Source organism: Canis lupus, chromosome 15 (genome assembly GCF_003254725.2).
Source record: "Canis lupus dingo isolate Sandy chromosome 15, ASM325472v2, whole genome shotgun sequence".
NCBI lineage: Eukaryota > Metazoa > Chordata > Mammalia > Carnivora > Canidae > Canis > Canis lupus.
The window spans coordinates 8,722,542-8,747,644 of record NC_064257.1 but is presented as its reverse complement, the minus strand read 5'-3'; the positions used below and the strand labels follow the sequence as shown (position 1 = coordinate 8,747,644).

Below are 25,103 nucleotides of genomic sequence, written 5' to 3'. Positions count from 1 at the left end.
AACCTGCCTGAATCCAGAAAAACATTTAAAATAAAACAAGATCTCAGTTTAAGATGGGATAAGATTGAAAAAAACATGGCAGGGACAAAGTGGAGCCTGGAATGATGCAAAAAGTGTAGAACATAGTGACCTACAACAGCTAAATTTATATCCCACATATTTAGCTCTAAGACTTCCAGCAGCCAAGGCAAAAAGGGAAACCTGTTCACTTACACAGTTCACAGTGTTCATGAGATAAAAACAAACCACTTACTCTTCAGGGGACATATAACTATTTTTGGTATGAAGACCAGACAAGATTTTCTCCTGAGATCCTCATAAAGAATGATGTAATGGAACCATGGCCTCCACAGGCTCCCTCACAATAAACCCAGAGATGTGTTCTGTAGTACAGTGACCGACTCATGCCAGTTGGCCTGACACTTTCTTGTTTTGTTTTGTTTTGTTTTGTTTTTCTAGGATTTATTTATTTTAGAAAGAAAGAGAGAGAGAGCGGGGGGGCGGGGAGGGTAGAGGGAGAGAGAGAGAATCTCAAGCAGACCCCACACAGAGCATAGAGCCCAATTCAAGTCTTGATCCCAGGACCCTGAGATCATGACCTGAGCCCAAATCAAGAGTTGGGTACTCAACAGACTGAGCCACCCAGGTGCCTCAACATTTTCTCAGTTTTAACACTGGAAGTCTTGCATCCCATGAGTCCCTTTGATCCCAGACAAACTGAGATTGTTGATTACCATATTTGTGCATTACCTTGGCAAGAGTCTAAGGTGTCATGTATAATGAAAATTATCTTTGGAAATCCTTTCAATCATTCAACAAGTAAAGCCCACTTGGGCTCTGGAGTCTATCAACCAATTTTTGCTCTAGTAATAGAACAGACTGCTATTTCTTTGGTGGCATATCAGGAAAGACTGGCTTGCCTCAAACACTAGAGTCACACGTGATGTGGCAAAATGTGCACACACTGAGGCTCTTATGAGGCATGTAGGAACTCATACAATGCAAGGAACAGCAGATTTACCTCTCCGATAACACACCATTCTGGGGAATAAACTGAGTGGGTGAAATATTATTTAATATATTATTGGTCTTTCTCTTCCCATCTGTTGCTTTTTATTCACAGCAAGTAAAACTGAATTTCTGTAAGTTAAAAACAAATACTACCTATCTCATAGGGTTGTTGTGGGAGTTAAAAGAGTTAATATTTATGAAGCACTTGAGAGAATATTTGGCACAGAGTGTTTGCTCTCATTGTTGTCAAACATAGATATGCTGACTCCACTCTATGTCCTACAGGCAATCTGTGGCGGGGATGAAGTTTAGGACTCAGCCCTCTGTAGTTCCAACTTCATGAGGGGATACTTTCTAAACTTCTAGAGTTGCCGAGGGACTGCCTGCCTTTTTTTTTTTTCTTTTAAGATTTTATTTATTTATTTATGAGAGACACACACAGAGAGAGGCAGAGATACAGGCAGAGGGAGAAGCAGGCTCCAGCCCGATGCAGGACTCGATCCCAGGACTCCAGGATCACACCCTGAGCCAAAGGCAGACGGCCAACCACTGAGCCACCCAGGTGTCCCGACTGCCTGCCTTCAGACATTTTTCCCCAAGCACTGGGTCTGAGTCAGAGGTCTTAGGTGTGAGTGGCCATGAACACACCCTGGTGAGGGTTTTGCTACTCTCAGTCCACTCCTTGACTTGGAAGATCCCCAAACACCAGCTGAAGAATAACAGCTCACCAAGCTCCCACAGTGTCCAGACCACACACTCCTCCACAGTTTGTGCTGGTCTTGGTGAGTAGCCTGGGCTAGCTGAGGTCTGTTCAGAGGCTTGGCATGAGTACCGAACTGTCTGCCACGCAGACCAATGAACCACTGAATGTGAAAACACTCTGTATGCTGTGAAGTGCTGTACAGGTGTGAGAGACCAGGATTAGTACACAGTGGTGCTGAGTTCAGAGCCCAGAGAGATGATGAGATTGGAGTTTCGGTAGTGCCCACAGAATGAAAGGATGGAGCAAACAGGCAATGATTTCAGAAGGCATGGAGTGAGACACACTTGATAATTATGCCAAGGCCAACAATCGGTAAGAAATCCCAAGCAGCTGGGTTCCTGAACCCTTCTCCAGGCTGAGTGCACATTTCTCTGAAAATCTCAGAGAGGAAATAAATAATAATTACTTGATTACTTTACCAAAAACTCACCAGATGCCTACCCTGGTCTATGCACTGGGCATAATGGTCATGATGTCTGACCTAACTACTAAGGTGGGATCTCCTTGAAACCTCCTTGACTATTGGCCACATCCCTGCTCAACCACTAACTCTGCAATTAGCAAGTCACTTACCTCTTCTTCTTTTTTTTTTAATATTTAATTTATTTATCTGAGAGGAAGAGAGTGCACACACAGAGCCAGGGGAGAGGCAGAGGGAGAGGAAGAAGCAGACTCCACTGGGCAGGGAGCCAGATGTGGGGACCTAGGATCATGACCTGAGTCAAAGGCAGATGCTTAACCAACTGAGCCACCCAGGAGCCCCTCATTTACGTCTTCTAAGGCTCAGTTTATATATTTATTAAATGAAAATCATGCTAAATAATACCCACATTACAGGATTTTTTTAAAGATTTTATTTATTTATTCATAGAGACACAGCTAGAGAGAGAGAGGCAAAGACACAGGCAGAGGGAGAAGCAGGCTCCATGCAAGGAGCCCAACGTGGGACTCGATCCCAGGTCTCCAGGATCACGCCCTGGGCTGCAGGCGGTGCTAAACCGCTGCGCCACCGGGGCTGCCCCACATTATAGAATTATACTGACGATTAAATAAAACAATAAGGAACAACGAGGAATCTGTTTCTTCTGGGACATTAAACCAAGTGCAGGGCTCTATGAAAAAGTACAGGTGGTGTGTGCATGAAACCAGCCGTGAGCATCACCCTGTCTCTCTGACTCTTCACCGCCCGCCCCACCTTCAGTCCATCCAACCATGTACTGGTAAGAGACTGAGCCTGGAAAGCTCCTGGCATACCTGAGAAACACAGGAAGCATCTAGCACCAAGAATTAAAGCTCACACAGGCTCTGGTCTACCTTGAATGCCTTGAACCTCCCTGGCTGTAAGATTCAGTCTGCCCACTTCCCCACTGGCCCCCTTTGTCGGAGGCAGTCCTATGGATTTAGTGGATGGTAGAATAAATACCAGATTAGGATCTGGGGACTTATCACTGCCTTGCTGGGCAACTGGAGGTATTTCATGTCCTCTCTGATCTGTTTTCCTGTCTACTAAAATGAAATGGTTCAGTATCAAATTAAGTGTTCTTTCACTGAGCACTGACCAGACATGTTCACATCGTAATAATCATATCATTAAATTGAGCATTTATGGGATGCCTGGGTAGCACACCTCCTTTCATTCTGGTCATCCTTTTCCTCTGTTTTGTTCCTTCAAGGTCCTTCTCTGTGGTATCTAAAGGCAGAAGCAGAAGAGAAGGGGCACCTCGGTGGCTCAGTGGTTAAGCGTCTGCCTTTGGCTCAGGTCCTGATCTTGGGGTCCTTGGGATTGAGTCCCACATCAGGCTCCCCACAGGGAGCCTGCTTCTCCCTCTGCCTATGTCTCTGCTTCTCTCTGTCTCTTATGAATAAATTACATCTTTAAAAAATCAAATAGATTCACCAGACACCATTACATTACCAGACACATTATATACCATTGTACATTCCTTGGTTTGATCCTCATGACAATTTAATGAAATATTTTTCAGAACTCTAGAATTTAAATTTGACAGGGGTATTGATTTTTGTCTTTTTTTCTTTATGACATATCCCCAACTGCTAGAATAACAAACACCTGGCACATATTCAGGTGTTCAAAAGCCACTTGTGGAACAAATGAATAAGGGAACAGTCCAGAGGCACTGATGTGATTTGTTCAAGGTTTCATAGTTAGAAAATGCCACAGTCAGGATTCTGATCCACATCTACCTGGCTCAAAGTCTATGCTTATTCTTTTCCACCTGTCATATGGGTGTGATTCTCATTTTATAGATGAGGAAACCATTGTTCAAGCAAATGGAGATCCTCTCCATCATCTCTACTGCCTCTCCGACCTTGTGGTTCTAAGTGCCTGGGCCCCACCCTGCTGGAGTAATATCACTTTGAAAGCTAATGCAATTTGTCATCTCTTCCCAAGACTCTCGGGCCTCAAGAATACTCTTCTCTCTTCACAAAAGCAGGGTCACTGGCATAGGTTTGAATCCTGCTCTGCTACATACTGTTGTGACCTTGGGCATTTCTCAGTATCTCTGAGCCTCTAATTTCCTCATCTGAAAAATGGGTTCCATACTTCGTAGACATCCCTGGATGTCCCCTCCTCCAGGAGGTGCTCTGCACACAGTGGGCCCTTAGTGAATATAGCTGTAATTACTCTAGCCCAGTGCTGCTTCACAGTCCAAGCGTGCTGCCACCGTCTGGTGTCTGCTGGGGCCTCCTAAAACCTGACTGAAGGCCATTGGCCCAGGGAGGGTAGGGTCAGCTGCTATTCTTGGAGCTGATGGAATTCAGCTGGGTTTCAAGTTCCCTCAGAAAGCCCTGGCCCAGGCAGCTTGGCTGGTTATATGAGCAGTGAAATCTGACCTCAGCATGTTCTCCTGGGCTCTCCACATGGCCCCGACTGGAGAGAACCTTGGGGCACAGAGCATTCTGCAGGGAGACCACGTCTTCCTAGAGCTGACTTCAGCCTTTTAACTCTTGTTCATTGGCATCTAATTGGTGCCCAGATGAGCCCTGGGTGGTGTTCGGAGATCTAGAGATTGCAAAGAGTTTTCAACCTTTGGATAACAGGCAGCCTCAGGAAGTGGGGAAAAGGGTCAGGAGACAGGCAGGACTCCAGTTTAATCCCAGCTGTGCTACTTTCTGGGTCTGTGTCTCTTTACAAATCACTTTGTCTATGTGAGCCTCAGTTTCTTTGAGAGCTCCTCAGAGGGCTGCTGAGAGGATTAGAGCATCTGGTACATAGTAGATGTGAGCTCCTAAATGACAAAGAACCTGTCACATTCAGCTCATTCTCAATGCTGATTGAATGGGTAATGAATTGGGACGCCTGGGTGGCTCAGCAGTTGAGTGTCTGCCTTCGGCCTGGGGCATATCCTGGAGTCCCAGGATCGAGTCCCGCATCAGGTTCCCTGCATGGAGCCTGCTTCTCCCTCTGCCTCTCTCTCTCTGTGTGTCTCTCATGAGTAAATAAATAAAATCTAAAAAGAATGAATGGGTGATGAATTATGGAGGGCACTGAATGGAAATGCCTTATAGGGCTCCCATCTTTCACCACACTCACCCCTGACCCCAATCTTCATGAGGAATCCGTTTCTTCCCCAACCACCGTGACAGGTGGGCATCTCCTCTTGGTTTGCATAACCTTCTGATAGGAAGCTCACCTCCTCTTGACGCTTCCATCCACCAGGACTAGTTTTGCTCTCTGGAACTGTACAGAACAAGTCTGGCTCCACTTCCAAAAAATAGTCTTCCAGTGATTTATTACACAATTATAATATGCTGGGCATTGAACTAAGCATGTCCTTTACTTTATCTCATTTAACTCTTCAGCCTCCACATTAGTCCTGAAAAGTAAACATTATTCCTACTTCAATGATAAGGAAAAAGAGGATCAGAGAGGTAGCATAACACATTTATATATGGCAGAGAAATTATTTACCAAATTGCTACCTTTTCAGTGTTTAATGGATCCACTGAACTTGTGGATAGAAATAGAATAGAATAGAATTTGTGCCCCAGAGCCCCTTCCCCTTCCTTTAGTAAAGATTTTTTATGTATCTTATCTATACTAGATTTTGAGTTAGGGACTGGGAATAGTGATGAGTCAGACATAATCCCTGTACCCCTGAAGCACTTATAGTCTGTCCCAAACCCAGTGAAAAAAAAAAAACGAGAAGTACAAGCATTGTCAGAGCACCACAGACCGTGGGGATCAAGGAGGGTTTCCTGGAGGTAGTGATGTTTGGGCTGAGTTTTGAAGGACTATTAGGAATGGCCTAGGCTTGTATCAAGGGGGGAAAGATAGCAGATGTTTTGGTGGAACTGCTGCATAAAAAGCTGAAAGGGCACTTGGGTGCCCAGTTGGTTAAGCGTCTGCATTCAGCTCAAGTCACAGTCCCAGGTCATGGAAGATGGAGCCCCACATCCAGCTCCCTGCTCCATGGAAAGCCTGCTTCCCCTCCTCCCTCTGCTGCTCCCCCTGCTTGTGCTTTCTCTCTGTCAAATAAGTAAATGAAACCTTAAACAAAGCAAAACAAAGCCCTGAAGCTGTGGAGCCCAGACTCCAGAGGGTTGTAGTGCCAAACCAAGGAGCTAGGACTATAAACTACGTGAGTGGATCATCTGCTTTATTATGTGCAAGAATCTCCTGGGCTTTACTTATTTAAAATCCAGATTTTTGGGGCGGCTGGGTGGCTGAGTCAGTTGACTGACTCTTGATTTTCCCTTCAGGTCATGATCTCGGGATTGAGCCCCATTTTGGGCTCCGTGCTCAGCGGGGAGTCTGCTTGGGATTCTCTCTCCCTCTCTCTGCCCCTCTTGCTTGTGCTCTAAAATAAGAAGTCTTTAAAAAAAAATAAAGAAAATAAAGAAAACAAAAGGACACCCTCCTGAACACAGCCCTCCAAAAAATACTAAGCTATCATGTGTCAATTCCAGCTTAGACAGGAACTTTTCTTGATAAGCAGCTTCAAAAACAGTACACCCCCGTGGCTTACACCGGTTCCTAGATACAAAGATGAGCCTGGACCTGATTTGTGGTCAGAGAATGCTTGGGTGCCCACTGTGCTGTTCATCTCAGCAAGCAGCTGAGATGGTCTAGCATGTGCCCAGCCTCATTCTGGGCACTGAGGATAGAGATGAGACCAATCAAATCCCTATTCTCCAGGAACTCATAGTCTTGTGAAAAGCGGAGACCATCAACACACGGCTGATAATACAGTGATCAGCACTGTGACGGATGAAATTCAGGGCAGAGAAAGCCTTTAACCAGTCTAAGTGATGAAGGGAATGTTTCCAGACTGTTAAAGATGAAGAGTATTCTACTTAGAGGGTAGAATGAGGCAGGGACCCTTGCTCTCCATCCTCAGTGTCGGACAGTCAGGGGTGGGGATCAGGACTTGGAAGGGGTGATAAAATAAATAAAAATAAAAAATAAAAGGTAAAAAGGGCATTCCAGAGAGAGCAGCCAGGATCATAAACGCATGGCAATAAGAAACAGCCTGGGTGCTTTGTTGTCACTTTTTTCTTTCATTTTTCTTTTTTTCTTTTTTTGTTTGGCAGGAGTACAGAGACTACAAGCAGCTCCCAAGCTAGGAAGAAGATGGAGCTAAATATGGAGGCCAGGACTGTATCATGGGGGGTGGGGAGACTTATATGTTAGGCAAAGAATTTTGGCCTTTCCCCTTTAGACAGTGGGGAGGCCTGATTTATAAACTGTAATACAATCACCATTCCTTAAGCCTGGGGAGGGGCACCAGCTGGGAATAGTTTCCACTCCGGATCCCAGCAGGTGCAAGTCTTCTCACTGACTCTCCACTGGGGCAATAGAGGAGGAGGAGGAGGCAGGAGGCAGGCCCCACCCCCACCTCTTCTCCAGGCCCGTCTCCAGCAGCTGTTTTATGCCCTGAATACCTCTGGAGAGCCTCACCATCAGCTCCCTGGATATTAAAAAAATGGCAGCAAAGGCAGGCTGTCTTAAAAACTAGACTCCCTCACAAGTTAACACTGCCACATGGAAAGAAAACAATTATCTAATTATAAAATATGGTCCCATAAAAAGCTTTAAAATTTTTCATTCTTTAATAAGAGCGCCTATTTAGGGTCACCTGGGTAGCTCAGCTGTTTGAGCATCTGCCTTCAGCTCAGGTCATAATGACAGAGTCCTGGGATCCAGCTCTGCATGGGTATGCTCAGCGGGGAGCCTGCTTCTCCCTCTTCCTGCCCTTCCCCCTGCTTGTGCACACTAAATCTTTAAAAGAAGAAAGAGAGAGAGAGCTCCTATTTAATTCTCCTAACAACCCTAGAAGGCATTGCTATCCCCATGTGATAGGTGACAAAACCAAGACTCAGAGGTCAGGTAACTTGTGCAAGATCACAAAGTCAATAAAAGGCAAAAATCCAGATCAGAATCCAGATTAAGACCTTTAGACCTAACGGGGCACCTGGGTGGCTCAGATAGTTAACTCTCTGCCTTCAGCTCAGGTCGTGATCTCCAGGTCCTGGTCTACTTTGCCTCTCCCTCTGCTTGTGCTCTCTCTCAAATGAACAAATTAAAAAATCTTAAAAACAAAACAAAACACCTTTAGACCGAAGAACTTGCAAAAGACTAGTACCCCCATCCTGCCAATCCTAATAAAGAATTTATTTATTTGTCTCATGAGAGACACACAGAGAGGCAGAGACATAAGAAGTGGAGAAGCAGGCTCCATGAAGGGAACATGATGTGGGACTCGATCCTGGGACTCTGGGATCACGCCCTGAGCCTAAGGCAGATGCCCAACTGCTGAGCCACCCAGGCGTCCCCTAATAAATAATTTAAAATGAGAAATCTAAAGTGTAAAATCAATGTCAAGAAGTGAAAAAAAGTTTTCACTTTTCCCTACAGTGATTTGTACATAATACATGTACAAATAAAATACAAAATATAAAAATAATTGCATTAATTTATATTTTCTCATTCTTTGTTAGGTGCCCTAATCACTCATGCTTAATATGCCTTTGACGAATCCAGAGTTGCCCATATCTGTAGCATCTGAAATCTAGGCATTGTCCCTCTCCCATGTTACCTCTCAATTTTTTTTTTTTTTTTTTTTAAGAGAAGGAGAGAGAAAGCTGGGGAGGGGCAGAAGGAGATAATTTTTTTTTCCTAAGATTTATTTGTTTTAAAAAGAGAGAGGGGAAAAGATTTTAATTTATTTATTTTAAAAAGAGGGGAAAAGATTTTATTTTTTTAATTTTTATTTATTTATAATAGTCACACAGAGAGAGAGGCAGAGACACAGGCAGAGGGAGAAGCAGGCTCCATGCACCTGGAGCCTGACGTGGGATTCGATCCTGGGTCTTCAGGATCACACCCTGGGCCAAAGGCAGGCGCCAAACCGCTGCGCCACCCAGGGATCCCGGGGAAAAGACTTTAAAAAGAGAGCAGAGGAAGAGGCAAAGAGAGAAAGAGAATCTCAAGCAGAGTCCCCACAGAGCACAGAGCCTGATTGGGGGGGGTGGCTTAATTTTATGATCCCCAGATCATGACCTGAGCCAAAATCGAGTCAGATGCTTAACTAAATGAGCCACTCAGGGACCCCTACCTCTTAAAATTTTTTCAAGCAATTTCATAAAACTTCAACAAATTAAAATGAAATTTCTAAATTAAGAAACCAAACAGTTCAAAATTTGAACCAAACAGTTCAAAAAAAGTTTTTGTCCCCATCCCCATTCACAGGCTCCAAATCCATATGAATGGCACTCCCTGCCCACCCAAGTGCCCAGGCTATGAGTTTGGGTTCTTTTTTTAACCCCAAGCTTGATTCCACCATCTTCCCACCCCCACATTGCTCTCCAGTCTACCTTCTCCACTAGGGTGATCTAATTTCCTGCCCCTAACCCTTCAGTGACTCTGCATGACCCACAAGATAAAATCCCAATCACCAGACCCTCCGGTCTTCCTCTCCTTCTCTGAGACTCTTGCTTCCCCTTCTCATAACGCTGAGCACTGCACTGTGAAATTTTAGTGAGAACACTAGTCACTAATGAAACCACTAGTCAATTATGAAACAACTTCTTCATTAGACTATCCAGCCCAAGCCTGGCACCGAAGAAAAACATCAGAAGTAGTTGCTAATGATGATTCAAATGCCTGCTAGCCAGAGGACACAGTAATGAGTCGCTTGCTGTGACTAGAATCTGAAAACCCACTTTCAAACCTTGTCTCAAAGGCTGCACAAGTGAAAAACTCAACCATGCTGGCTCTTACCCATTCCTTCCCAGAGCAACCTTTCTGGACAGTAAATTATTAGTCTTTACATTTTAATAACTTCTGTGAAATGTTACATTTTGAAACTGTTAATGCTAAACCATTGTTTCCAGTCCCATCTCAATATATGATCCAAATAAGGCAGGCACCTTGGGTCCCAGGCAGGAACTGCTCCATAAAAAAATAACCCAGCACATCTGCCACCAAAAATCAAATTAACTCTTCAAAATTACAAACCTAATGATTTAATTGAAAAGATGTGATTCTTTAAAAAGTATTAAGCACCACATTGGTAGTGCATTCTAGCCAAAGAATGCTAGCAGGTTGTACAGGACTGCAAGAATTGTTTTCTCTGCCATGTCCCAATCCATGTTGTAGTTCATAAAAACATACTCCTTTTATAAACAAAAACTTCAAACCTTGCATTTTAAAAAAAATTCAATGTTTACATTTTTAAAAATTGTGGTAAAATAGACATAAAATTTACCATCTTAATCATTTTTAAATGCACAGTTCAGTAGTGTTAAGAACTTTCACATTTTCGGGAGCCTGAGTGGCTCAGCGGTTGAGCATCTGTTTGCCTTTGGCTCAGGGCATGATCCTGGAGTCCTGGGATCGAGTCCCACATCGGGCTCCCTGCATGGAGCCTGCTTCTCCCTCTGCCTGTGTCTCTACTCTCTCTCTGTCTCTCATGAATAAATAAAACCTTTATTTAATTTTTTTAAAGATTTTTTATTTATTTATTCATGATAGTCACACAGAGAGAGACAGAGAGGCAGAGACACAGGCAGAGGGAGGAGCAGGCTCCATGCAGGGAGCCCGATGTGGGATTCGATCCCGGGTCTCCAGGATCGCGCCCCGGGCCAAAGGCAGGCGCCAAACCGCTGCGCCACCCAGGGATCCCAAATAAAATCTTTAGAAAAAAAAAAAAACTTTCGCATTTTTGTGCAAGTAATTTCCAGAACTTTTTCATCTTGCAAAATTCAAACTCTATACCCATTAAATAAATCTGCATTTCCCCTCCCCCTAGCCTGTGGCAACCACCATTCTATCTACTCTGAGTTTATTTATTTATTTATTTATTTATTTTTTTTTTACTCTGAGTTTAGACACCTTGTGTAAATGTAATCACACACTATGTCTTTTTGTGATGGGTATTTCCCTTAGTGTGTCTTTTAGGTTCATCCAAGTTATAGCATGTGTCAGATTTTCCTTCCTTTTAAGGCCAAGTGATATTTCATTGTATGTATAAACATACTGTTTATCCACTCACCCACTGATAGACCTTTGGATTGCTTCTGCCTTTTGGCAATTGTGAATGCTGCTATGAACATAGGTGTACCCATAAATGGAATTGTTGGGTCCTATGGCCATTCTATGTTTAATTTTTTGAGGAACCACTATATTGTTTCCCATAGTGGCTATATGTTTTTACACTCCCACCAACAATGTATAAGGTTCTAATTTCTCCCCATCTTTGCCAATGCTTGTCTTTTAAAAATATATATATACACATGTAACAGCCATCCTGACAGGTGTGGGGTAATTATCTCATTGTGCTTTTGATTTGCATTTCCCTAATTAGTAGTGATGCTGAGCATCATGTTTATTGGCTTACAGAGATTATTTTAAACATTACACAAAAGCTACTTCACATTTAAAACATAAACTTTTTATTTTTTTAAGATTTTTGTTTATTTATTTATAGAGACACAGAGAGAGAATGAAAGGCAGAGACACAGGCAGAGGGAGAAGCAGGCTCCATGCAGAGAGCCTGATGCGGGACTCGATCCAGGGTCTCCAGGATCACGCCCCAGGCTGCAGGCGGCACCAAACCGCTGCGCCACCGGGGCTGCCCATAAACTCACTTTTTAAAACTTCTTGTCCGCTCCTGGGAAAGTCCCTCTCTTCTACCAACTTGAGAAGCTGGCAGGCTGTGCTTACAAACCTTCATCCACACAGCAAGCCCTTCTCCTAGGACAGCTGCACAACTGGAAGCCGGGGAAATACTAGGTGGTGAGATCAGACTTGTTATTGCAGGAAAATGACAAGATCGCCCCCTAGTGACATGTTAGGACGTTAATTTAAAAAGCAAATGTTTAAAAGAAAAAGCAGAACCATGAAGAACATAATCTCCACCCTATCCAGAATCTGGAGAGAAACTAATAACACAGAAGACTAATGGATCAAAATAGTTTATTCACAGGGACAGTTAAAAAGGCTCAGTTCCAAGGGACAAAATGTGTCACAAAACCCTTACTTACAAATCCCTAGTGGAAGCTGCCTTGGGAATCATCCGCTCCTTCAGGTTGATGAGCAATGCCAGGGAAGTGGACTGGAGATGCCGTCAACTGCAAATTGCAAAACTAAGGGAAGGCTTGTATTTCATCCTCTTTGGCAATCCTGACACAAACTACCGCTAACTTTTATGTTGCACATCCCTCCCAATCTCTATGAATTTGCTGAGGATCTGACTAAAGGCAAAAAGGAAGCCGACACCAATGATTACAGAAGCCAGAGGGTGGCAGTCGTGACTATTTGACTTGTTCTTAGCGCCTCAAGCCCTCTATTATGTAAATCAAGATACTTTGATTTTCAAGCCCTCTCAACTAAAATAATAATACTAACATCTGATTCCCTCAGGCACCAGTAGCTGCTGATTTTTCCAACTTCCGGCTTTTTTTCTCCCCTCCATACCCCCCACAATCTCCATGGCTCTCTAGGTTGCTGTTTCTCACTGAGCTGTAAGACTTTGAGAGTGAAAATCCCATAAATGTGTGTGTCTTCACAGAACACAACGGAGAAAAAGCATACTAACTGAAATAAACATTTTAGGCTACAACCCAGTAGGTGACACTCTGGGGCAATGGGTCTTCTGTAACCAGAGCTACTGACATTAAGTCCCAAGTCTTCCTGCTCCAGCAGGTTAACCTTCAAGGGCTGCAGGAGACATAGGAGGTGCCAGCCTCAAGCGGTCTGTTGCCTAGAAATATAGCCCACACTACCCAAAGGTCAAAGGCTGGACATTTTTCTGCTGTTCTTTGTGCAGCTGCCGGGCCCGATCTTTTAGTACCTCAGCCTTGGCCTCATCTTTATCTACACCATCCCCTAGCCTGTACATGCGGCTGGCATTGGCACAGGCCCAGACGTGGCCCAGGTCACAGGCTTTCATTGAGTATTTACATGCCAGGCCCATGTCCTTGGGAAAGCCAGGGGCACCCTGCAGGAACATGGCACTGAGATTGAAGCAGCTGGAGGCATAGTGGCCTTCACAGGCCCTTGTGTAGTAGTCTCTAGCCTTCTCCAGGTCAGGCTGGCCGTCCTCATTGACCTGTCCATCATGTGCCAGGAGACCGACATTGTGACATGCCTCCACAGACTTCTTTCCAGGCTTCTCACATGCCATCAGAAAGCAACTGGAGGCAGCTTTCAGGTCCTGGGTTAGTCCACCTGGGGGGAAGGAAAGGGGAAAAGAAAATAAACGCAAGCCAGGGCAGAACCTGAATGTCTCAGGCCAAAGTTAGAGAATAATTGCTGAATAAAGTTCATATATTTTGAGCTAAGGCAGCACGAAAGGAAGGTGGCCCAGTATGATGCACAAACGTTCCAGTTCCTTTAGCCTTGGAATTTTTTGTTCAAATGATATCTTCTGAGACAGGATATCCCTAAAGGAGGTAAAAAGGAGATTATAATAGCTACCTCATGGGTTACAGCAAGAACATGTGATGTTATAAGCACTTTGCTCAATGTTCGTTAATTTCAATGTATAATGAATACAAATTATTTGCCAACTACTGTATTAGGTTCTGGACAATAAACAGACACTGTCCTTAGCCTCGCGCATCTTATAGTCTAATGAAACAGATATTTAACAACCACACAATGTATGATTTTTTTTTTTAATTTATTTATTCATGAGAGACAGAGAGAGGCAGAGACACAGGCAGAGGGAGAAGCAGGCTCCATGCAGGGAGCCCGACGTGGAACTAGAACCCGGGACTCCAGGATCGCGCCCTGGGCCAAAGGCCAAAGGCAGGAGCTAAACTGCTGAGCCACCGAGGGATCCCCTCAGAGGTAGTTTCTGGCACATTTTGATCTTCTTCCTCTACAGAAAAATACTTCTTAATCAAGCTTAATGAAGCTTTGCATACAACTCATTGTCATTGTTTTGTAGAGCTATAATTTTGTTCAAACCACCACATTCTTCAATCATTACACTAAGTTTCTCAATCTCACCTAGTTTCTTAGCAGCTTGAAAGATATCTAAATGGGCAGCCTGGGTGGCTCAGTGGTTGTATAGTTGGTCACAGCCCATACAGCTTCCTTTTGTGCCTTTTTTTTTAAAACAAAATATTTTGTTTACTTATTTTAGAGAGAAAGAAAGTGAGTTAGGGGAGAGGGAGAGAATCCCAAGTGGAGTCCATGCTAAATGTGGAGCCCCATTTGAGATCTGATCTGATGACCCTGAGATCACGACCTGAGCCAAAACCAAGAGATAGCCACCCAGGGGCTCCTTCCTTTTGTGTCTTAAAGTCTTCCTTAGAATGCCAATGAGAAATGGAATTAATCCTTGATTCACAACTTACTGTGTCTGGTCCTAGAAGCCAGATGTCATCTTTCACACCGTCCACATTGCTTTCTTCTGAGTATTAGTTTGGGGACGCATTACAAGCTGGGAAAGATGGCAAGTGCTCCAACACCTATTACAACACAAGTCTGTTCATCTGTCCCAGTGATAATACTTCCTATGGCTTTTAGTGCAGAGGTCACAATTAGCAATTTAGGAGCTCCTCGAAGCTTCACATGTTAGGGCACAACTCCTCTTTTCACAACCGTTTCAATCTGTTCATTTGGACCATGAGTACGGTAAGAAATGGTTCTAACATTAGTATCTGCTAATACTTCTGGGTCACTACAATGCAGGAGATGAACTAAAGTAGGAAGAATTTGCTCAATAGCATCTAGAGAAGTGCAGGATCCTTGCTGCAACAAAAATTTGAAAGTATCCAGATAAGCTTTTCTAAGTAACCACATGCTAAAGATGACATATCAGGAACTGCAAGAAGGGCCAAGAGTGGGTCAAATGCAACATATTTGATAACCAAGTCTCAGAAAACTGAACTATTTCGTACAATGTTTCCTAGAGCTCATACAGCTTGTTCACTTATGTGAGCAAGGGAAGATGTCAATGGAGAAATGAATGCTAGGATAGCACCTCTATCTACCACAGCCGTGGTCTGTCTGATATCCCAGAAGCAATGTCAGTGAGGGCTCAAGCAGATTCAATTGAATGGGACTATGAACAGTTCTGCCCCAAAAGGATGCAAATTTTAGAATCAAACCAGCCCAGATTATGTCTATATGGGCTGTGTTTCCCCAGAAAGCAGTTTCTTAGCATCTTGAGTAGCCTGCAGGTGGCTTTCCAAATTGTTGCTATTTATTGTCTTTGACAATGTTATCAACAGACCAATTTACAATGCCTGGTTGTTATAGTTTTCCTGCAGTGGAGAAGTAGCATTATCAAGAAATGAACTTACATTTCTTTTTCAGCAAAGTCTTCCTTCTTAGCTTTTCTCAGGTCTCCCTTAACTTCTACTAAGCAACGCCTCATTTTTATACTGTCTTCCCCCTTGTTCTTGAATCTGTTAAGGTGGGCAGCTGGTGAATTGGGACTGTTGTTGGTAGACTTGGTTATGACACAATGGGAGAAAGGCCAGCTCAGACTTCCACAGAAAGTATAGGCTGTGGGTTGGCTGCCTTCAAACACATCCACTATAGCTCAGTACCAAGAGGTGTCCATGGTTTATATTCTTAAAAGTCATTTTAGTTGCCTTATGGAAAGAGGATCAGGGATTTGCATTAATCTCCTAACTGTAATCCAAGGAGGAGAGGAGAGTGGCTTGCCTAAGAATGGTAAGAGGACATATAAAAAATAGTGAAAGAGAATAAAGGGGAAAGGAGAGAAAATGAGTGAAAATATCAGTGAGGGTAACAACATGAGAGACACCTAACTCTGGGAAACGAACAAGGGGTGGTGGAAAGGGAGGTGGGTGGGGGAATGGGGTGACTGGGTGATGGGCACTGAGGGGGGGCCTTGACAGGATGAGCACTGGGTGATATGCTATATGTTGGCAAATTGAACTCCAATAAAAAAAAATGGTAAGAGAGGGAGAGAGATAGGACAGATTTGAGACATATTTTGGCGATAAGCTGGCCCTGAGCTATTAGGTAGAGAGAGATAACACTTGCTAAGGGTATCTCTTGGAAGATAATAGGGACATAATATATTGGGGGTGGGGGAGAAGAAAACAATTAAGAATTCCATATTTGGGGGCCGCCCAGGTAGCTCAGTGGTTTACCGCCACGTTCAGCCCAGGGCCTGATCCTGGAGACCCAGGATTGAGTCCCATGTCGGGCTCATTGCATGGAGCCTGCTTCTCCCTCTGCCTGTGTCTCTGCCTTTCTCTCTCTCTCTCTCTCTGTGTCTCTCATGAATAAATAACCAAAATCTTAAAAAAAAAAAAAAAAAAAAAGAATTCCATATTTGATTTGTTAAGTTTGAGATGCCAATGAGAACTCCAAGTAGGAATGTCTAATAAACATCAGCTATGAGCAGTCTGAAGCATATAAGAATGATCTAGATTAAAGATTTGTTTGCATTATCATCAACTTAATCTGAACTTTCATCTTGTCCTCTAAAGTAATTCCACTTTTTAGAAGAGCAAATAGAGGACTTTTTTTTTCTTTGAGAGAAAGAGAGAGACAGCACACACGAGCAGCAGGGCGAGGTGCAGAGGGAGACAGAGAGAACCCCAAGAGGCTCTATGCCCAACGCAGAGCCCGACATGGGGCTTGATCCCACAACCCCCAGATCATGACCTGGGCCAAAACCAAGAGTCAGATGTCCAAACGACTGAGCCACCAGGCGCCCCCAAATTGAGGGTTCTTAATCAAATAGAAGAGAAACAAAAATCATCCATTGTTAGTACCACCTAAAGATTACCACTACTTCATTTTTGGTGTATTTCCTCTTAGCTATGTACTTTGGTTTTGCTTTTTTGTTTTGTTTTAAATAATCTCTACACCCAACACAGGGCTTGAACCCACAATCCCAAGATGAGGGTCCCATGCTCTACCAACGGAGCCACCCACGCACCCCAATTTGGTCTTGTTTTCACAGGTAACCATGAGCCTTCTTCGCTCCCTGTTAGAAACCCTTCTTAATTTCTGTTTTATTGGCTGCATAATATTTCCTCAAAGAATTGTGTGTCAGAGTTTACTATTTCTTTTCATAGGACATTTAGATTGCTTCAAAAAATAGTTCAAGGCTGATTTCATGTATGAAAACATTTGGCTAAAACATTCCTTAGGTATGTACACCCTAGGTATACAATCCAAAGTAACTTTTGCAGCAACCAAACTGTCAGACCTGTTCACATTGATAGAATGTTTTACAATTTTTTTTAAAGATTTTACTTATTTTTTTGAGAGACAGAGGGAGAGAGCACAGCAGGGGGAGGGGCAGAGGAAAAGGGAGAACAAGTAAACAAGTAAACTCCCTCTTTGAGGGCAGAGCCCAACTCTGACTCTGAGATCATGTTGTTAGTGGAAGTCAGATGATTAACCAACTGAGCCACCCAGAACGTTTTACAATTTAACAAAGCAGCCACATCTGTTCTCATTTGATGTTCAGAAAGAAAGGTATGAGCAGACTAAATTACCCTAATTTTGTCAACAAAGGATTTGTGGCTCAGGGAAGGAAAATGTCTTGCTTGATGTTACACCTTCTAAAAGTGGGTTCTTTGGCCTCAGACTCTTTCCCTTACCCCGAGCTACCTTAGTAACCAGTCTGTGTCAAGAAAAGACACTAGGTGGGGTTTTTTTTTTGTTGTTTTTTTTTAAGGAAAAGAAGGCAAAAGCAAAAAGAGTGGAAAATTTTTGGATCAGAACTAGGCAGAGGAAGTCAACAGTTTTGTCATTTATTTACTTATTTATTTATAAAATATTTATTTATTTATTTTAGACACAGAAAGAGAGAGTGGGCAGGGAGGAGGACAGGCAGAGGGAGAGAGAATCCCAAGTAGGCCCCACATACAGTACAGAGCTCGACATGGGGCTTGATCCCACAACCTGGAGATCATGACCTAAGCTAAAACCAAGAGTTGGATGCCCAACTGACTAAGCCACCACATGGGAGAGAGAAACCTAAGCAGACTCCATGCTAAGCATGAAGCCCAACATGGGGCTCAATCCTGTGACCCAGGAGATCACGACCTGAGCCAAAATCAAGAGTCTGCACCACCCAGGAGTTCCTTATTTTCTTATTTTTTAAATATTTAATTATTTGCGAGAGAACATGCATGAGTGGGGGCAAGTGGCAGAGGAGAATGACAGAGGAAAGAGAATCAAGTAAACTCCCCACTGAGCGTGGCGCCTGACATGGGGCTTGATCTCACAACCCTGAGATCATGACCTGGGCCAAAATCAAGAGTCAGATGCTTAAGCAAGTAAGCCACCCAGGTGCCTCACAGTTTTGGCTTTTAGACATGTCAGGGTCCAAGATTTGCTAAACAGCACTCCTAAAGGGCTTAAGTAGCAAAGATCAGCTACAGAATCTTCTGTGACTGCTATGGTTTGAATAGCTAGAGAAATTTATTTAAGAAAGTCAGTTTAACAGGATTAACTACCAATCTCTAAACACTCTGTGTTCTTTCACCTTGACACAGTCTCTGCCTGAGACGACTCTATTCCACCTCCACCAAACTCCACTCTGTCCTTCAAGTCTCAGTTTCAATGCTGCCTATGCCTACTCTGTGACAGTACCCCCTGCATCAGCACTGAACCCCCACAGGACTGTATGTGTCTCTTTGAAGATGCTTATCAAGCTTTCCCAGGTGTAACAGGTATTGGTGTCCTTTCCTGCTCCTGGTCCATATCTAATTCATTGTTTCATTGAAGGTAGTAACAGTGTGCTCAATAAAGGAACATTTAAGAAGGAAAAAAGTCTTCAATGTACAACCAGTAATCACATAAAGTTGTCTTATAAGAGAAAATCACTGTAAAGCCACTTTTGTTTTCCCTACTTCAGTGAGGAACTCAAAGTCCTTGTAAGAAATACTGTAAAATATGGTATAAACATTACTTTTAGAAAGGCAGGGAGGGGGGTGGGGAGGCCTGGCTGGCTCAGTCACAGAGCATGTGACTCTTGATCTCATTTTTGTGAATTTGAGCCCCAAGTTGGGTGTGGAGATTAAAAAAAAAAAAAAAAAAAAAAAGGAATAAAGACAAAAAGAACCCAATACTTTACCAAGACACAAATCCAGACACTTAATAGCTAGAATATTTTTGGTTTTGCATGCTGTATCATATAGGTGAGTTCACGCCATATATATAAATTTGTATTTGGCTTTCTTCACTAAAAAAATATATATATCATATTTCAGTAAGTTTTTCCCCATAGCTACAAAAATTCTCTAGGAACATTTTTTAATGGGCTAAATAACATTCCTTCCAGTGGACATAACATAATTTAATGAAGCTACTACTGTTGGCACACAGGTTTTGGGTTTTTTTAAATCATTAATATAATGCAGTTATGTATTACTTGTAAATTGTAAGTCAATGAAAATAAAATTTTGCTAGATAAGTAAGACCAGGGCATCTTTCCACATTGACCTAAGCTGATGGCAGACACTTAACTGACTGAGCCACCCAAGGGCCCCTTTAAGATTTATATATATATATATATATATATATACATACATATATTTATTTATTTGAGAGAAAGAGTGCATGTACGCAAGTCAGGGGAGGGGCAGAGGGAGAGAGAATTCCAAGCAGACTCTCCACTGAGTGTGGAGCCGCACATGGGACTCCATCTCACAACCCATGAGATCATGACTTCAGCTGAAATCACAAGGTAGATGCTTAACTGACCGAGCTACCCAGATGTCCCTCACATTAACTTTTATTTGCATTTTCAGTCATTTCCTTAGGATAGGATACTAGCAGAACTACTAGGTCAAAAAAATGTATCTCTGCTCCATCAAGGGAAGCTGATATTCCTGTTAATGCTAAACTTCAAAATAGAGACTACCATAGATCCCACATCTTATGTGAAGGCAGGAATAGTTCACACAACTCTAGAGAATTAAAACAACACACTCTTCATGAAGTTCTCACTGAATATCCTCCTAACCAGGCTTCACTGGGCACTGGGAACAAGTGATAATTCTCAAGAAGCTCATACTATAGTGACCAAAAAAATAGCTGCCTGTCAAAGATCATATTTCCTATTTGTGGTGTTTTTGTAATATGCCCATAAGTTCTTTGATATCCCTTCCTTCAAGAGGTAGGATGTTAGTTCTCTATTAGTGTGAGCTAGACTTACTGATTCACTTCTAACAAACAGACTGTGATAGAAATGAAAAACATGTGACTTCTAAGGGTAGGTCATAAAAGACACTCTGGATTCTATCATGCTCTCTCTTTTGGATCACTCACTATGGAAGAAACCAGATGCTGTGCCATAATGACACACAAGCAGCCAACAGAGAGGTCCCTCTCATAAGGAACTGAGGTCTCCCGATAATAGTTGGAAAGGCTTTTCCTAACAAGCTATGTGACTGAACCATCTTAGAATTGGAAACTCCAGGGATGTCTGGTGTCTCAGTGGTTACGTGCCCACCTTCAGCTCAGGGCGTGATCCTGGAGACCCGGGATGGAGTCCCACATCGGGCTCCCTGCATGGAGTCTGCTTCTCCCGCTGCCTGTGTCCCTCCTCCCTCCCTCCCTCCCTCTGTCTCTCATGAATAAATAAATAAAAATCTTAAAAAAAAAAAAAAAAAAGAATTGGAAACTCCAGGTCCAGTCAAACCTTCAAATGACTATAGCTCTAGCTCCCTGGTTAATGTCTTAACTGCAACCTCATTAGAGACCTGAGGCATATAGGTAAGCCAAGCCCAAATTCCTCACCTATAGAAACTATGTGAAATAAGTTTGTTGGAATAAGTTCTTATTTAGTGATAATTTAAACTCACTACTCCAGTGATAACTGCAATTAGGGCATGAGGCGAAATGATAAGATGGTAGTGAAATAATGATTGGTCCCTTGCCTCTGTGCCAGGCACATGCTGGTGCCTTTATCTGCATTACCTTATTTAATCCTCACACCAGCCCTATGAAGCACGTGGTATTTTTCTCCATCTTACATGTGATATAACGGAGGCACAGTTAAAGCGACTGGCTCAATGTCCTACTACTGTTAATAGCGTTCCCCAAGGTCTGCCTGACTTGGAAGGCTGTGCTCTTCCCTCTATCCCTCTGTAGAACTGTCCAAATCTTCCTATAACGTGCTTCTCCAGGGCCTGTGAGGACCCTTCTGAGAAGAGGGCACAGTATGAAGAACAGGATGTGATGCCAGCATTACTATCCATGATAATGACCAAAGAAAGCAGGCGCCTCCTTACCTTTCCCCGTCACATAATAGGCCCCCAGTTTGTAGCAGCTATCGCTGTGTTTGTTCTCTTCACAGTTGAACTTCAGCACCTTGGCAGCCTCCTCAAAATTCTTCTGGATCCCTTCCAAATAGTCCACCAGGCGATAGCATCCTGTGAGGAAAAAGCAAGAGCTGCTCTTCATGTCTGGTGCTGCTGCACAGCAGTGGGGAGGGCTGAGGTGTGGCAGGCCAGAGTGTGTCTTTCATTTAGGACCAGCCTCTGTTCTCCTGAGGTGTGGCAAGGTGATCTCACCACAAAGAATGCAAGTGGTGTCCAGCTATTCCTACAAATGGTGTCATCTGCCCTCAGCCAGGGACTGAGCCACATACAGGCTGGAGTAGACCACGGCTGCTCTATTGGCTCTGCCACTCACCAGCCACTGTGGTGGAGCCCTTCTGTTCCCTGTCACCCAAGGCCAAAGACTCAGACTTCCATGACTGAAACTTTGCTGCCTTTGGTTGGGGCTTCCCAGGAAGTTCAGCAATAAAACACTGGAAACCAAAATGGTCTATGGGCTAGTCTCTGTTGTAGCAAGAAAGGGGTGCTATACTCCTCAGCCAGGCTGAGAATGAGAAGTCCAAAGACAGACTAGGAATAGAAGCTACTAAAAGAGTTAGAAACAGACTCTCTTTGGCAGTCTCTAGTCCCAGTGAGCCTCCTCCCAATATCTCTCCCCTCTGTCTCTGTTCCTTCTTCTTCATCTCAAATAATACTCATCTCATTCACTTTCATTCAACAAATGTTTGAGCATCTATGTGCAACTGCGTACCTTACACTGTTGTAGATGCTAGGAATACAGTCACTTGCTTTCCTAAAAATTACATTCTACAGGAGGGGGAAGAAATAAGTAAATAGGTGAGCAAGATAGATTTATTTTTTTAAGACGCATTTCAACAGTAATAAACGTTATATGATTGAAATAAACAGGATAAGATAGTTTGTTGTGCACGCTGGGGGAATAATTACCATAAACTGGGCAATCAAGGAGGGCCTAAGGACCATGTGTAAGTTTAAATGTGAATAACAAGAATGAACTAGCTATTTAAAGATAATGAAATGGAAGGGGGCAGAAAGTCTCAGGCACAAGAAACAATAAATTAAAAGGCCTCAAAGAGGGAATAAACTTAGTACAAATACGGAATAATGTGGATGGAGATGGAAACGGGTAGGAAATGAGAGAGGGGACGCTGGGGTGGCTCCGTGGTTGAGCTTCTGCCTTCAGTTCAGGGTGTGATCCTGGGGTTCTAGGATCGAGTCCCGCATTGGGCTCCCTGCGTGGAGCCTGCTTCTTCCTCTGCCTTTCTTTCTTCCTCTGCCTGTGCCTCTCTCTCTGTCTCTCAGGTATAAATAAATAAAATATTAAAAAAAAAAAAAAAAAGGAAATGAGGAGAGAAAGGCAGGGACCAGGGCATTGTGGAACACAGGAAGGACTTAGGATTTTATTGCAGGTCAAAGGCAAACCACTGGAGGGTTTTAAGAAGAGCAGTGATATGATTCAATTTGCATTTTAAAAGGTCATTCCAGCGTATGTTTGTATATGTCAGGATGAATATGGAACAAAATGCTGGAGGGGGTACACTCTGCACTGACAACAACAAACGGGCTGTCTTGTCATTTAAACATCGAATAAGATAGCATTTAATAGGACAGATGAAAATGTAACTATCAGTTTGAGGGTAGAGAACAGATTTTTAGGGAGTGAGCATGCAAACAGTCGGGTTAGGCAGCTATCTCAGTAATTCTGGGGAGCGTCAGGAAGGCTTCAAAGGATAGCAGCTACAGGAACTGCAGCCTCCCGAACGCGCTGCAGCCCTCCTCTCCGCGGCCCTACTCAGCGCACTCTCCTGCGGGCGGCACCACGTGGCTCAGCGGGTTAGCGCCGCCTGCAGCCCAGGGCTGACCCTGGAGACCCGGGATCGAGTCCCACGTCGGGCTCCCTGCGTGGAGCCTGCTTCTCCCTCTGCCTGTGTCTCTGCCTCTCTCTCTCTCTCTGGGTCTCATGAATAAATAAATAAAATCTTAAAAAAAAAAAAAAACACCTAAGGCTCTCCACTGCCTACACAATGAAATCTAAGTGCCTTACCTGATACACTGCAGCCCGGGTTCCCTCTTCAACCTTCTTTCTAACGGCAGCCTTCGGCAGCACCTGGAAGGCAGCCGTCTCCTCTCCCGCCCTGGCCTCCACTCAGCCGACCTCGTCTGCGCCCCCGGCCCCCGCTCCCCGCCCTCGCCCACAAGTCCTTCCCCGCTGTCCTGCTCCTAGGGACTCCCACTCTTCCCAGGACCGAGCCACCCTGGCTCAGCCATCGCACTGCACAACAACCCTGGTCAGTCTGTCAGCATCAAGAAATAGCTACATCCTAATCTAGAAAACAGGCTGCAGGCTATCAGAAGGGAAGGCCAGTGCCATGTTTTCCCCGTATAAAAATGAAGTAGGAAGGAGAAAACCAGCTAAAGGTACTGGCCGCTCTGGGCGGCCTCTATGGGCGTCCCAGCCACCGACACACGCAAGTCCCTCCCCACGTGTCCGCAGCCCGCGCCGGCGGCACTCACCGTCGGGGTCCTTCTCGCGGTAGCACTGGTAGTTGCACTCCACCTCCATGTTCTCCAGGAAGGACTTCACCTGCTCCTCGTCCTGGAAGTCCACCACGCCCGCCATGGCCCCTGCGCGCCGGCCGAGCTCAGCCCGCCGCTCCGCACGCCCGCCGCGCGGTCACGTGAGCAGCGGGGCGGGGCGGGGCCGGGGCCGGGGGCGGGGCCGGGGCGGGGCGGGGGCGGGGCCGGGGCGGGGGCGGGGCGTGCCGCCGAGTGCGCGGGCGGCTCAGCCAATCCCGAAGCGGGAGCGCGGCAGACCTAACGTGGAAGACCTTCGGCCGCCGCCTCTCTTGCTACTCTCCCTCCTTCCCTCAAACCGGCGACAGCCTTCCTGCAGGACTACTTCTGCGCCACCTTTGCGCCCTTAATGATTTTCTGTCTGCAGTCATTTATTTCTTCATTCATTCCTTTGTTGGATGATCTCTGTGCCTGCTGGGTGCCTCACCGTCCCTGGTCCCAGTAACACAACAGCCAGGAAGTAGTACCTGCCTTTAAAGAGCTTGCGGTTTGGTAGGAAGACATTTGTTTATTCATTCAGCAAGCATTCTGAGCAACTACTCTGGGCCAGGTGTGGTTGCAGAAACCAATATTTGTAAGTCTGTTCTAGTGCAATGAAATGAGAAGTCTGGTTCATCTGTGCGTTCCTCTCAGGTCTACCCCCCCATCCTCCCGTCCCCAACCTGAACGACCTAAGAAAGGAATGGCTGTGGGGAGATGATGACCGCAGCACGGCAGCTGCAGAGGTTGTAATGATTCTGTTACAATAGCAAACGCTTAAACCGTGTTGAACTTTGTTCCAGATTCTATTCTAAGATACAAAGTCCAATTCAATTCTCACTATGACCCTCATTGTGACACTACTGAGTAGGGATTCTTATTATCTTCCTTTTAAAAAAGATTATTTATTTATTCATTCATGTGAGACAGAGAGAGAGAGAGGCAGAGACCCAGGCAGAGGCAGAAGCAGACTCCATGCAGGGACCCCGACGCA

At 44.3% G+C, this 25,103-nt stretch overlaps 1 protein-coding gene and 1 pseudogene across 1 annotated transcript; both read right to left on the bottom strand.

The window, feature by feature from the left end:
• Window positions 1-12,198: 12,198 nt before the first annotated feature.
• LOC112642452 (cytochrome c oxidase assembly factor 7) lies at window positions 12,199-24,244 on the bottom strand. The gene is made up of 3 exons (XM_025420036.3): window positions 24,071-24,244; window positions 21,488-21,628; window positions 12,199-13,469 (listed from the first exon to the last, which is right to left on the bottom strand). The coding sequence occupies exons 1-3, from the start codon at window positions 24,174-24,176 to the stop codon at window positions 13,021-13,023; spliced, it is 696 nt and encodes a 231-aa protein (XP_025275821.3). The 5' UTR covers window positions 24,177-24,244; the 3' UTR covers window positions 12,199-13,020.
• Window positions 14,035-18,567, bottom strand: LOC112642196 (importin subunit alpha-1-like; annotated as a pseudogene).
• Window positions 24,245-25,103: the final 859 nt, after the last annotated feature.